Source organism: Podarcis vaucheri (genome assembly GCF_965113315.1).
Source record: "Podarcis vaucheri genome assembly, chromosome: 4".
NCBI classification, from domain to species: domain Eukaryota; kingdom Metazoa; phylum Chordata; class Lepidosauria; order Squamata; family Lacertidae; genus Podarcis; species Podarcis vaucheri.
The window spans coordinates 94,237,603-94,252,134 of NC_138762.1; the positions used below are offsets into that span (position 1 = coordinate 94,237,603).

The 14,532-nt window shown below is 43.6% G+C and overlaps 1 protein-coding gene across 3 annotated transcripts in view; it reads right to left on the reverse strand.

The window, feature by feature from the left end:
- The window catches only part of LOC309530186 (uncharacterized protein), a 32,685-nt gene extending 19,853 nt beyond the window's left edge, over window positions 1-12,832 (reverse strand). Inside the window, exons 1-2 of one of the 3 annotated variants that reach the window (XM_082218909.1) lie at window positions 12,649-12,832; window positions 12,343-12,496 (exon numbers count right to left, since the gene is read on the reverse strand). In XM_082218909.1, the coding sequence (XP_082075035.1) occupies window positions 12,343-12,394 (52 nt within the window). In that variant the 5' untranslated portion in view covers window positions 12,395-12,496; window positions 12,649-12,832. Of the gene's footprint in view, window positions 1-7,306; window positions 7,405-12,342 lie in introns of those variants that run through there. The other 2 variants (XR_014218637.1, XR_014218636.1) reach the window with 2 other exon arrangements.
- Window positions 12,833-14,532: the final 1,700 nt, after the last annotated feature.

Consider the following 14,532-nt stretch of genomic DNA (forward strand, 5'->3'; position numbering starts at 1 on the left):
TCCTTCGCGCACTGTGGCACAAAGGCATGCAAATTTGTTCGCCCTTCCTCCTTGCCTTGCCTTCACTCTGGATGCTTCAAGTATTTGAGACATGTAAAACGTAGTAATTTCTAATGTGGATATTGCTGTAAATTTATATATATATATATTTCTGGGGTGTGTGCAGATACAGCTCCTTGATGGGGGTAGCAAGGGATGCCTCTGATGTGCTGTTACCAAAATGGACTCCTATTTTGGTATTAAGTGGTGAATAAAATAACAGTGGCGATAATAGTGCCACCCGAGGCACTAAAAACAAACACAATTCATTCTGATTATGTATTGATTGTGATCTTGCAACCAATGGAATTTGGAATGGAGAATCTGTTGAGAGGTATGATCTAACAGATATCAGGGAAGTCATGAAAAATAGCTGAGTTCACTGGCATAGGAAGGGGGGTTGCAGTGAGTGTAGTCTGCCCCGGGTTTCATCCCTGGGGGGGGGGGTGACATCACTGGCTGAGTTTAAGCAATTTTAAAAGTTCGCTTTTGACTACTGTATTCACACCATTGTTTTGTCCATCCAACATATATCTTACATTTCTTATACTGACAGTTTAGATTTAGATTGTGTGTGTGTTGCAGTTGTATGCCTTTAGATGCTCTGATGAAAGTTTTCATGTATTCCAAAGGTAAGGAGATTTTAACAATCCTGTTAAATCGTATACACAAAAAGCTGCTGTAAAACAAGCCCATCATAAGTTAAGATAATGCAAAGTACATGAGATCCAAATTCCATTCAGGATTTGAAGACAGCTAAAATGCCCTATCTTTGAAACCTGATGCAAAGCTAACTCAGAACCAATACATGTGAAATACTTAGAGCATCTTAAAACACAATTCAAAATAAAACCACTGAAATAAAATGTTTACCACAGCACTTTAAAAAAAGAAGTTTCACATTTTATAATCCAAAAGTACTGTGATACTCCCCCACCAACTTGCTTAAAATGCATATAAAATTGTTAGATTACTTCACCCTTGCAATTTTATGTTCAAAGAGATGAGTCAAAGTGAGCAAAAAAATATGAAGTTAAAAAATCAGAACTCCAGTCTTTTTTTAAAAAAAAGCCCAGCAGAGATCCTTTTTGATAACATTTAAAAGTGTAGGATTAGCTTTCAAAGACAGATGGCAATAAATCAAAAGCTTTAGCTTAAATAACATTCAATGCAAATAAAAAGCCAAGACTGACTATTTTGAGTGTGGATTTGAGCCCCACCTGGGGCAAAAGATTCCTGTGTTGCAGGGAGTTGGACTAGATGACCCTGGTGGTTCCTTCCAACTATGCAATTTTATATTAATTCCAAATTTACAATTCTATGCTAAAGAAGTCACCGTCATCCCACACAGGGTAAAGGTAAAATAAAAAAAAATCCTTCCAGTAGCACCTTAAAGACCAACTAAGTTAGTTCTTGGTATGAGCTTTCGTGTACATGCACACTTCTTCAGATATACTGAAACAGAAGTTGCCAGATCCTTCTATATAGTGAGAAGGTGGGGAGGGGTATTACTCAGAAGGGTGGTGGGAATGGGAGATTGGCAGATAGCTGAGATGAGCCTGTTGACGACTCTTAACGACTGCAATAGGTCTTACAGGAAAAGGCAAGGGGTGAGAATGTGAAAAATGGCTTAGTCATGCATAATGAGATAAGAATCCAATGTCTTTGTTCAGACCAGGTCTCTCCATGGTTTTAAGTTTGGTAATGAGTTGCAATTTCTCTCTATATAGAAGGATCTGGCAACTTCTGTTTCAGTGTATCTGAAGAAGTGTGCATGCACACAAAAGCTCATACCAAGAACTAACTTAGTTGGTCTTTAAGGTGCTACTGGAAGGAATTTTTTTATTTTGACTATGGCAGACCAACACGGCTACCTATCTGTAGGGTAAAGGTAAGTAGAGGCAAAATTGAAATGTTACCCACTGTCTGCTTGGGGGGTGGGGAGGGGAGAGAATCCTGAAGTTTCAGGGTCTTCTCTTTATTTGATATATAACATGTTCTTTCAGACAATACCACAAAATTCTTCAGTGCACATATATAGCTATTGCCAGGTGAGGATACTCATTGAATTATATTTCTAGCATGTTGTAGCATAAATAAGGTGTCTGAGTCATAGCCTCCCTTTATTAGTGTCACACAAACTGTGTTTTCAAACACAAAGTGTAGAGCTACCAGTTTTGCCTGAAGCGAAATATGTTTTCACAAAAGAGAAACATCCCCCACAATATTTAACCTACAGTATTTCAGGTTTGACCCCTTTTGGTAAAATCCATGCCAGATCAATAAACCCTCGGCTGTCTGATTCACTGTTTAAACATGCTGACCAGAGAAATTCCCCTCTGTGTTCTGAATTTGGGCATCCGGAATGGTTTGGAGTTTGGAAGCATTTTAGAAAGTTGGGTTGTGTGACGTGTATCATTTCTTCTTCATTACATTCACACTCTACCTTTCTTCTACTGCTCAGAAATCAGGCCGCCTATTAATCATATTTTCTGCTGCTATTGCTATATAGAACAAGAGTTGTTGAATTTCAGAGTCTTGCAACCTCCTTCATACATTTAAAAAGAGGTAAAGGGGGGATATTAATTCTCAAATGTGCACAAAGTTTTACTGACCATAGCAAAATGCAGTCCCCCTGCCCCAGGCTTACTTCAAAAGCACACCCTTCGGATTCCATCTCCCTCCTTTTCTCCATTTCACTGGTGCCTTTTTTCTTTCCTTTTGCTTTTGAGCTTCATACATTTGACAGTGTAGTCACTTTCTTGCATGTTAGATGAGCAGGATCACTGCCCTCTCTTTCAGCACAGAGATGCCATTAAGGGTAAACCCTCTGTGGCGTTTGCCCTCCTATGTGTGTGACATCATACTGGGCTCATAAGGAAAGGGTTAACTAATTGTAAAATGTCTAACCAATGGGAACCCGGGGGCAGAGTTAACTGGGTATAAGGTTTAAGAACAGAAGGTTTTTTAGTTAGTTAGAGTTGTTGAGAAGACAGTCTGGAGTTAGAAGAGACAGAGAGGATGAGTCTGTTGGTTGCGCTAGTCTGGTGTGAGACAGTGAGAGAATTTGTTAAGAGGAGTCAGTCAAACAGTTGAGCTAATCAGTCAGAAGGTATTAGGAGGGTATTAAAGGTAAAGGGACTCCTGATCATTAGGTCCAGTCGTGGCCGACTCTGGGGTTGCGGCGCTCATCTCGCTTTATTGGCCGAGGGAGCCGGCGTACAGATTCCAGGTCATGTGGCCAACATGACTAAGCCGCTTCTGGCGAACCAGAGCAGCACACGGAAACGCCGTTTACCTTCCCGCTGGAGTGGTACCTATTTATCTATTTGCACTTTGACGTGCTTTCAAACTGCTAGGTGGGCAGGAGCTGGGACCAAACAATGGGAGCTCGCCCCATTGCAGGGATTCAAACCGTCCTAGGCTCTGCTGGTAAAGAAACTAAAGTACTGACAGGAATATTATCTGAGAAACCATAAACTTGCTAACGTTTGTAAAATAAACTTGGGGTTTTTTTGGTTCACTTTTGACAACTGACTGGACTCGGTGTTTTACCAGAGAGTAACTGGTTGGTGGCAGTGCGGAAGCAAGCACAGTGGTGGCACAGGGATCAATAGACCATTAAACGTCCAGGGATCCTGTGTGATCGCCACACCCTCCAACTTATTCTAACTGAAATCCATGCCGCTGCCCCCCACCCACTCAGGTCTGCCACCGCCACCACTACCCTGTGCAACCTCGCAACTCATCCCCCCGCCCTCTGCCTCCACCAGAAGTCCCACCATCTCCGAAAGGCCTCTGCTGAGTGCTCAGATTGGGAGAGGAGAGAAAGTGCACTTCTGGAAGTGCGGCCCAGCTTCCTGAAGCATGTCAGTGACTGTGGCAGGCCTCCAGGCCTTGGTGGGGACCCTGTGGAGGAAGCAGGACATCACAGATGTCCCAGTAAAATTGGGATCAGTCATGCAGGGATCTGGTTTACAAGATTCTCTCCCTCTGCCTGACCTGCCAACAATGAAAGGCTTTTGCGTGTTCAGACCCAGAAACCTCCCCCCTAAATAAATTCACTCAAATTTTGGTTTTGGTTTTTGGCAGAATTTAGGCATACAGAAAGTGAATGGTTGCATAGGCTCTGGTTCGACTAGCTCCCTACACTCTTGCAGGCAGCACTGACCCAGGGTTCCAGCATAGGTCAGTCAAGGGTGAACACCTGGATAAGCGGAAAGCCGGGAACAGGCTATCTCCGGCACCCAAATGTCCCCCTGGACTCAGGCATGGGCACAACCCCCTCTCAGGGGTTGACCAAATCATCGAGTCCCTGGATTCCTTTAATGGAATACCCTTCACATAGGGATGGCGAGAGCATTCTCCCATCCCTATCAACTGAACCAGAGCCTATCCGCAACCTTACAAGTTGTGAAGATTTGCTACGCGGCAGGCGAAACCCAAATGGCAACAGCCAGTCAGCCAAGCGGGGAAAATTCCTGCCATGCCCCTGTCCCAATGACAGATGACACACGACGGCATAGCAAGGTCAAGCGCAAAGCCCTAAAAGTAGGGAGAGGTGGGCGGGTGTTCCAAATGCACGTGCCAAAAGAGGAAGCTCTGGGTCACATGCATGGGTATAAATAGGTCCCTCAAACCGTTTGGACTGCATCCCATTGGCCAGATTTCACCCAGCTATGAGGGACCTACCAATCGGGTGTTGTGGCTGACTAATTGTACCCACCCACAACACAGGGTGTCAGTTTCCAGGTCTCACCGCAATACGTGCCCTCTTGAAGGGAGGACCCAATTTCCCATTACATGTTCTCTGCATAGTGGAAGGAAGCACACTCTTTCCTATACTGTGAGGATGGAAAAGTCAAGAATGAGACTTAAGGGAGCAAGATCCATTGGGATGTCCAACCAGGGCCATCTTTAGTTGTTGAGCATGGCAGGACCAGAGGCAGGGATTCTGAGTCTGTTCAGCTTGACCATGTTAGCTGGCAACCCAGGTTAAAACACTATTTTAAAGGCTGCTTTTTCTCTGCCAGGCTTAGATAGACCAGCAGCAGCCCCACTGCTGAGCGGGATTTAGATCTGGTGCAATTTTACACAGGTTTAACTTATACTGGCTTGCTTTATGCCAGCTTTGTGTGCATAGGATTGCTCCTTTAACGCTTAGTGTAGTTGTAGGGACCAGTTTAGCAGTGCTAGAAACAAGGATGGAGGAATCAAGCAGCTGTGGTTTTTCCTCAGTTTTTCAGCCTTAGGTTCAGTTTGCAATATTTATGTATCACTTACTGATTATTATTTTTTTAGAAAACTCTCATGAAAATTGGCCATCATTCTAGGTACACTTTGGTATTTAATTATGCTTAATATTTACCCTTTTCAAGCAACTTCCCCAATAAAAAGCTGTGTGTTGGTTTCATAGATATATGCATTCTTATGCATACTTTCCCTTGAGACATACATTTTGTACACATTTTTGGGAGAATTGCAGAAATGTGAATTTTGGAAGGGAAGCTGGGTTTCAGTTTGCGTACTGTTTCAGAATACAAAGGTTTCCATTAGAATGCAAACTGAATTCCCCTCCCCATCCCAGTTGGCACTTAATTTTTCTGCTTTATGAAACCCAAAGCTTCTATAGAAACCTGTGTAACTTTGAGCAGTATTCAATTACTTGTAAGTCACAGTTGTCACTTATTCCACAATACAAATATCTGAGCCCCCATTGGAGAAGGTCGTCTTGTAGAATCCTCATAGTACTGCATCTCTCCCTCACGCCCATTTAATTTATTTCTGGCTTGGTATTCATGAGCTTTCTCAGAAAACTCCGAAAGAAAAAGTTTAACCCTCTCCCAAAGTAATAATAAAAAGATCTGTCCCAGCTTATAGCGCTGGCAACCTTAACACACTGCTTTATTAACTGCCCCTCAGAAAATTCCATGTTTCTTGAACAAGTCTTGGACATTAATCACAGCTCAGACTGAGCCATGCAAAAGCCCCCAATGGGTGATCTTCTAAGGCTTCAGAGAGCTATGGGTAAACCCAGGGATGCTTCAAAGATTTGGGAACAAGGGAGCTGTGTAATATCTGAGCTTGTTTGACAAAACACACCAAAGCTCTCTCACCCAAATAAGCTGAAGCTTAGGCAGAGACCATATATTACCACAAAGCCCTCCCCTTGCCTTTATTTTCTTGGTTTTCAAAGCTGATGGATGCTATAAAAGTTTAAGTATTGGATGCAGACCACATGTTTTCACTGAAGCAGGCAATTACAAAGTGCAGGAGTATCGCTACATCAGATGCACACATAGCATTTTAGCTTTAATCATTCCTACATAGCTCAAGTCAATGAGAAGCCTTGCTCCAGATGTGCTAAGCTTACCCATCCAGGTAGATTTTGTGGAGGAGGTATATTCAAGCATGCTGTCTCTTAGGTCAGCCTTCCCTTCACAAACCTGCAATACTGCTGGGGCTAGGACGTGGGTAGCGCTGTGGTCTAAACCACTGAGCCTCTTGGGCTTGCTGATCAGAAGGTCGGCGGCTCAAATCCCCATGACGGGGTGAGCTCCCTTTGCTCTGTCCCTGCTCCTGCCAACCTAGCAGTTTGAAAGCATGCCAGTGCAAGTAGTTAAATATGTATCGCTGTGGCGGGAAGGTAAACAGCATTTCTGTGTACTCAGGTTTCCATCACGGTGTTCCATTGTGCCAGAAGCAGTTTAGTCATGCTGGCCACATGACCCAGAAAGCTGTCTGTGGACAAACGCCGGCTCCCTTGGCCTGAAAGCAAGATGAGCGCTGCAACCCCATAGTCACCTTTGACTGGACTTAACCGTCCAGGGGTCCTTTACATTTACCTTTTTGTTCTATTGCTAGGGCTTATGGGAGTTGTAGTTCAAAGCACAGGTTGTTAAAGCCTGCTTTGTATGCACATTGAAGACTGCTGTGTTGTGAAAGGAATGTGATTTGTTGAAACCATGGATCAATTCTCAATCCTGTCTTGATTGTAAAACAACATTTGTCATAGATTTCAAATACCTTTATTTCTGCTAAGCCTTTTGTTTTACATTCTCAGCCATTTCCAATTATAAAGACCCCTCCCCCCCAATGCAGATAGTTATATTACTGGCATACCTTCTTTTTACCTAGACTTATTTTCGTTAATCGAGTTTTCTTAATCAATAATTAAAGATATGAGATGCTCTCTCTAAGCTATGCACACCACACATCTTTAGCACTATGAGCTTTGACGCCCAACTGTGCCTCTCTGCGGGAGTTGTCCTCTTCTGTCTCTCCTTTGATTAATGTTGTTTGCCATAGAAATGATGCACGGTGATAATGGTCGCTAAGTAATCAGCCTTCAACACTGCATGGATACTGGGTGGAAACATAGTAGAAGCATACTTATTGCTATTAGTGTTGTGAAATATACTTGACACTGTAACATAGCCGGGGAAATTGGCCACCCTCTGGTGGGTGGTGCTGTGGTCTAAACCACTGAGCCTTGAGCTTGCCGATCAGAAGGTCGGTGGTTCAAATCCCTGCGATGGGGCTAGCTCCCGTTGTTGGGTCCCAGCTCCTGCCAACCTAGCAGTTCGAAAGCACATCAAAGTGCAAGTAGATAAATAGGTACCACTCCGGTGGGAAGGTAAACGCCGTTTCCGTGCACTGCTCTGGTTCGCCAGAAGCGGGTTATGTCGTGCTGGCCCCATGACCCGGAAGCTGTCTGCAGACAAACACCGGCTCCCTCGGCCAGTAAAGCGAGATGAGCATCGCAACCCCAGAGTCATCCGCAACTGGACTTAACGGTCAGGGGTCCCTTTACCTTTACCTGGTTAGAATAGGAAATGTGATGTGTAGGCCTATTTGCCATATGCGGTCCTGAGTAATGGCAAGGAAGATTTGCCTCTCCCATATATAAACTGGACCACTAAGCTTAAGTGCAGTTCCTTTTTAATAGTGGAAAGAGGAAAGAGATATATTGCCACCCCAAAACTAGAGACTGGTTCACCCATGAACTTATGAAATGATTAGAGGAGTGCTGCAGACAGCACTTTCATATAGGGTACAGAAAGAGAGTTATACCCCCAGCTCCCCAGACTCTTCCTTCCTTCCTTCCTTCCTTCCTTCCTTCCTTCCTTCCTTCCCAAAGAAGATTACAGCACAAAATGTGGATGCAGGTTCATGCATCAGCAATAGACAGGCAGCACAATTCCTAAGTATGCTTAGGGAGCAATTTATGGCAAGACCCACCAGGAGGAGCAAGATCCAGCTGGTCTCTAGCTTGAGCAGGGAGGTCCCAGGAATTATAGAAACTCTGTCAAATTACCATTGCCAAAGAGCTTTGTGCTGCCAATTTCCTACTGGCCAGATTTTACATGTAATGAAAGACTTGAAACAGCAGTCCTCACCACCAAAGCCCCAGCTGTTTTGTGGAAAGTGACAGGTCTGTGTATCAGAAGTGGTGTGAAGTAAGGAAACCAGCTGCAGGGAATAACAAGACAAGTGAAAGGCTCTCAGACAAGCTTTTGGAGTGAGACAGAGAGAGGTGGTGTGTTGTGGGGTCCTGCTTCCATGATAGCAAGAAAGGTCCAGGGGGTGATGGTAAAGTCCTTTCCAAGACAGGAGAGGTAGACCCAGAATGTGATCCCAGCAGCGTACTACAAATCATGGATGTGAACATCTAAAGCCCAACTAAGATCTGTATGACTGGGTAGAAGGGACATCAATGAGTGGGAATGATTTTCAATGGTTTCAGTGAGGAACAACAATGGTGGAGATAGGCCCTGAACCATGTTTATCATTTTACTGTTTTGCACAGGCTTATTGATGGCACTGTTGAAAAGAGAATCACAGCACAATCCTGTATGTGTCTACACAAAAGTAAGTCCCAGTGGGATTTGATCAAAAGATGCTACAAAACATAGCCTCAGTGTTGTTACAGCTCCAAAGAAATTGGAATTACAGTTGCTATATTTTGAAAAATCTTTGGCATTCTGAATTGGGCACTTGGATTATTCAGTAATGTTCAACCTTCACAGCTTTGATATCTCAAAAGTGTAGAAAGCAGTCTCGACATATTAGTTTATATGTGCATCAAAAAGTAATCAGGAAGTAATATGTAATCTGATTGCTAGACTTGTTTTTTCAAAACACTCAGCAAATAGCTCACTGGCCAAAGATGAATAGCTCCTGAAGATGTGGGAAATTGCAACAGTAGGGAAGCTAACAGTCTATTAAAAAAAACTTGTTTAAAGGTATATCAAACTTTGAATACATAACAAAAAAATGAGTACAAGTGATTAATTACTTGAAATAGTTTAGCTGAAGTTTTGGAGACAATCATAATTATATGCTTTCCCAAACCGTTGGATATTTTGTGAGAACTGGGTTGTTTGTAAGTGACTACTGTTGTTATTTCTAAGTTACTATTTATTTTTAAACAACAGATAAACAACAGTCTACGTCAGGAACCATGGCTCTGAATGGAATCCTGACATAATGGAATCATGATCGAAGTCAGAAGCACCATAACAGTTACAGAAACAAGGGGCTAACAGCAACCCTGACAGACACGCCAACACCAGCTGGTAATGCCTTCCATATTGGACATGTATGGGAGACACCAATCAATGCAGAGCGTTGTCACTGTGTCCTGAACCTCCATGTATATACAATATACAGTACAAGCATGCAGCAAGAAGGTGTTTCTTTTCCAGTGCAGGCTACCACTGTGGAATGGGTAGGAGGGCAAACAGCAATGGGCAAACCATAGACCTCAAGGACTTCTGCAGGTAGGAACTCATGTCCCCTAGCAGCAGAAACACAGACAACATGCAAATAGCTAACATTCTAGACAGAGTACAAAGGTCTACCATTACAAGAACAGCATACATCAAGCTTCACGTCCATTAGGTAAGAAGAAAGTGTGGAGATCTTATGGAGTTTCCAGAATCGTGGTTCAGATTCTGCTATGGATCCAAAGCTCCTACTAAACTCTGCACTGTTTAGTGCCCCCTGTGTGGAGGAACAAGATGTCAGCTTGATGAATAAAGTTGACATATATCACCAAAAAAAGCTCATAGGCCAGCACCACAAGCTGCCTTATAGCTGCGATGGAAGTCAGTGGGTGTTTTTGCCAAGGATGCCAAATAGAAATGTGAGCAGCAGGTCAAAAGCCCGAAATTCTCACTATGCAAAGTCACTCCCTAACCCCACAGCCACAGCAGCAGATGGGAGCTAGACTAATGGTAAATTGTCTGTTGCATCTTGGGTGCTTGGCCTGTGGAACACTACCTTCTACCTCATCCTGTGTTTCAACCTCCAAAGAGAATAGCAATATAGCCATATCCAAACTAAAGAGGCCCACTGTAGGTCTATTCCCTAGTGGTAAAGTACAAAGTAGACAGATGGTCCTAGGTCCAGTGTTTGCTCATTCACCAACCTAACAAGCCCCTTTGCTTGACACAGTATATCAGCAGAAACTGCAGAGGTGCTGAGGTGTCACTGAGTTGTTTGGGGTCTCCCATTTATTTCATCCATGCACCATGAGCAATATGCAGGCCCTTCACCCAGACTACCATCATGAAAAACTCACTGGCCACTATTTCCCAGCATGGAGTCAGCTGAGATGAGTAAGAAAGCAGGGGATCTTTGAGCCCTCAAGGAAGCATGAAAAGGCAAACATGGCATTTATTGAATGGGGTCAATGGTGAAGTGAGTTCTGCAGGGGAATGATAAAACTCAGTTTGTCAACTCCTTGCAGTGTCCCTGTGGCCAGCTGAGCAGGACGTAGGGTCTTTTTTTGAAGGGTAGAGGATTCAGTGCCATGAGCTCCCACCTGCAGTGATATAGCCTACACAAAGGTTCATGAACATCTGAATCTACTTGAAACCAAGTCACAAAATTGGTCCATCCACCTCAGTACTGTAAAGTCTGACTGGCAGCAGAGACACAAGTAAATACATTTTTCAACCTTGCTACCCAAGATTCTTTAGCTACAGATGCTGGAAATTAGGACCCAATACAGGCAAGCCTACAAATTAGCTGAGGCTCTCACACAGACACTTTCAGATCTCTGAAATGTTTACAATTTGTCCAAATAACTTGAATTCTTCTTCTTCTTCTTCTTCTTCTTCTTCTTCTTCTTCTTCTTCTTCTTCATGTGAAGATGGAATAAAGTGCAGCTGAACATTTCTCTTAAACAGTAATAACTGATGCAGTACCCTGAGACACAAATGCTTCAATCTATGCCTTTTTCAAGAAATTTGTTGTTGTTTTGTTGTTTTGTTGTTTAGTTGTGTCCGACTCTTCGTGACCCCATGGACCAGAGCACGCCAGGCACTCCTGTCTTCCACTGCCTCCCGCAGTTTGGTCAAACTCATGCTCATAGCTTCGAAAACACTATCCAACCATCTCGTCCTCTGTCGTCCCCTTTTCCGTGGGCCCTCCATCTTTCCCAACATCAGGGTCTTTTCCAGGGAGTTTTCTCTTCTCATGAGGTGGCCAAAGTATTGGAGCCTCAGCTTCAGGATCTGTCCTTCCAGTGAGCACTCAGGGCTGATTTCCTTAAGCATGGATAGGTTTGATCTTCTTGCAGTCCGTGGGACTCTCAAGAGTCTCCTCCAGCACCACAAGAACAACTAATCATATCCATAAAGAGCTTCACTTTCTCTTTAAAGTGAAGCCAATATCATTCTCCTTTACTTAGACACATTTAAGTTACCTGTTACTCCTAAAAGGCTTTGTAATTCTGCAATGTTCTTCACAAAATTACTATTATGCATAACTCATAGAACTGCACCGCCATGTTAGTATACTGAAATGTGGTGATTCTTACTAATTTCCCAGTTGCTTTGAATGATGCTTCTCACAATAAAATACATGATCCTTCAGCTGTATTCTTGTGTTCACCATGTTATTATCTCAGGGGAAGGTTGGCATCAATCCGCATGGTATCATTTCTTCCTTGAATTCAATTATGAGTGCCTTTTTATTCCTCGTTGTCTTAAACAGACAAAGATGGAAGGCAATTATGGGGTAAAACAAATAAATGAGAACAACAGAACAGCCCCTCAGGAATGTTTAGCTAAAGCATGATTGGAAAATCGTTAGCATGGGTTCGTAGTTGCTGTATATCATTGTTGCATTTGGAAAACAATGCCTGTATTCTCTGGAATTGGGTCTTTTGCTTAATCCTCCTCATAACAACCTCACGAGGCAAGTACAGAGTTGGCTCAAGCATTTAACCATTGCCCCCCCCCTGTGGACCCCCATTACCATAAAGCATTCACATAGCAGTCAACTAATACTCACCAAAAATGTGCAGGAGAGCGGTCCCTCTATTGAAGTGAAAGGAAACGGTCATGTGGGGCGGTCCTCCCAGTTGTGCAGAGAGAGTGCAGGGTTTTTGCAGCCATGGGTTTCCTGTGTAGGTTTAACATGCTTTCTTCTGACATACAATAGCTCTCTTAAAAATAAAAAAATAGATTTAACTATTAGGAGCATGCATATGGCTAATATATCCCTGGTGGTAAACATCTGAATTCTCAGAACCGCAGCCTGGCAGTAATTGCTCTGGAGCTGCCAACAGATCCAAAAATGTTAGTAGAAAGGGAGAACCTTTAGATGTACATGCCAGACACATTAACACTGCATGGCTTCAACACAGGGGAGAGCAGCAGGACTGCTTAGCTTCAGAGAAGGTCTGAAGGTCTCCTGAGCATTCTGTCCTCAAAGATCTATAACTGCCACCTTTCAAATGACATCATTGTTATCAGAGCAACTGATGACGGCAGATGCTGAAGCAATTTGCAATAGGAATTTTAAATGTATGTTTTGTTAGTCACTGATACACACACATATAATTAATAATAATAATAATAATAATAATAATAATAATAATAATAATAATATATTTGTACCTTGCCCATCTGGCTGGGCCTCTCCAGCCACTCTGGGCAGCTTCCAACAAAGATTAAAAATACATTAAAATGTCACACATTAAAAACTTCCCTAAACCGGGCTGCCTTCAGATCCTTCTAAATGTCAGTTAGTTGTTTGTCTCTTTGACATCTGATGGGAGGGCGTTCCACAGGGCAGGAGCCACTACCCAGAAGGCCCTCTGCCTGGTTCCCTGTAGCTTTGCTTATTGCAGTGAGGGAACTGCCAGAAGGCCCTCGGCGCTGGACCTCAGTGTCAGGGCTGAACAATGGGGGTGGAGACACTCTTTCAGGTATACTGGGCCAAGGTTGTTTAGGGCTTTAAAGGTCAACGCCAACTCTTTGAATTGTGCTCGGAAACGTACTGGAAACCAATGTAGGACTTTCAGGACTGGTGTTATATGGTCTTGGCGGCTGCTCCCAGTAACCAGTCTAGCTGCCGCATTCTGGATTAGTTGTAGTTTCCGGGTCACCTTCAAAGGTAGCCCAACGTAGAGCACATTGCAGTAGTCCAAGCGAGAGATAACTAGAGCAAGAAGAAATGAAGTCTGGGACTTCCGGGTTAGCGCCTCCGGCAATGGCAGATTTCCTCTGATTGGGAGGAATCCGCTCCGTGGAAATCAGGGTCTGGACCGCCACGGCGAGGCGGAGACCCACCAAAAACCACAGGCGGGAGAAGCCTGTGGATGTGGGATTCGGCTGACACCTTTTGTGCCTCCCCTACTCACGGGGAAACCCGGTTTCGGGGATCCGGAGCCACGTGGGGTGAGCGGCGCGGTGCTTCGAATCGACTGCTTCTTTCACGGAGTGAAGCCGCATTGCTGTTGCCGGAGAGCGCTGACTTTTTCCTGTGGACAATTGGACTCTAAACAACTACCCGTGAGTAGAACGGAAAATTGGATCTCTAAACTTCTTAATTTGGCATCGATACAGGAAGGCTTCAAACAGGAAGTCCACCTTCCTCTTTTGTAAATAGATTGAAGCAAAGACGTTGCAAGCTAAAGCCTGGAAAGTCTTTTGTAAAGGATTAAATCTCCATCGGTTAAAATTACTAAACCCCCCTTGGAAGCAGGAGAAGAGGGGGGAAATTCTAGATCATTTAAGCCTGCAGGAGAGAGAGTGAAGAAAGATAAATCACCACCGTTTCGAACCTGGGAATGGGCTGCCAGTAAGATTGACGTTTTGGGAAAGTTCATTGACTGTGAATAAAGCGTATGTTGACAGATAGTTAAATAAGAGAAATATATTGTTTCCACTGTTTCCTTTTGCACTTAAAAAGGAGCAAAAAAAAGTTACTGAAAATCGAAACTAACTCTGTCGCTGGATCTGCGTTTAAAAGGATGGATACAAATAGAAATTGTTTCCCCTAGAGGGAGCTTTTGAAACTGTTGCAGGAGTGGAGCTGGGGAATTTTCCAGCTGCAGAGATTAAAGAGCGTGAGAATCAGAGTCTGACCTTGGACAAGAATGTTGACAGAAGAAGCCTTAGTGATTGCATTTTGCAAGACAAGTGCTTTATTGGAACAGCTTCATGAGAAGATGGATGTGATGATTATTAAAATTGA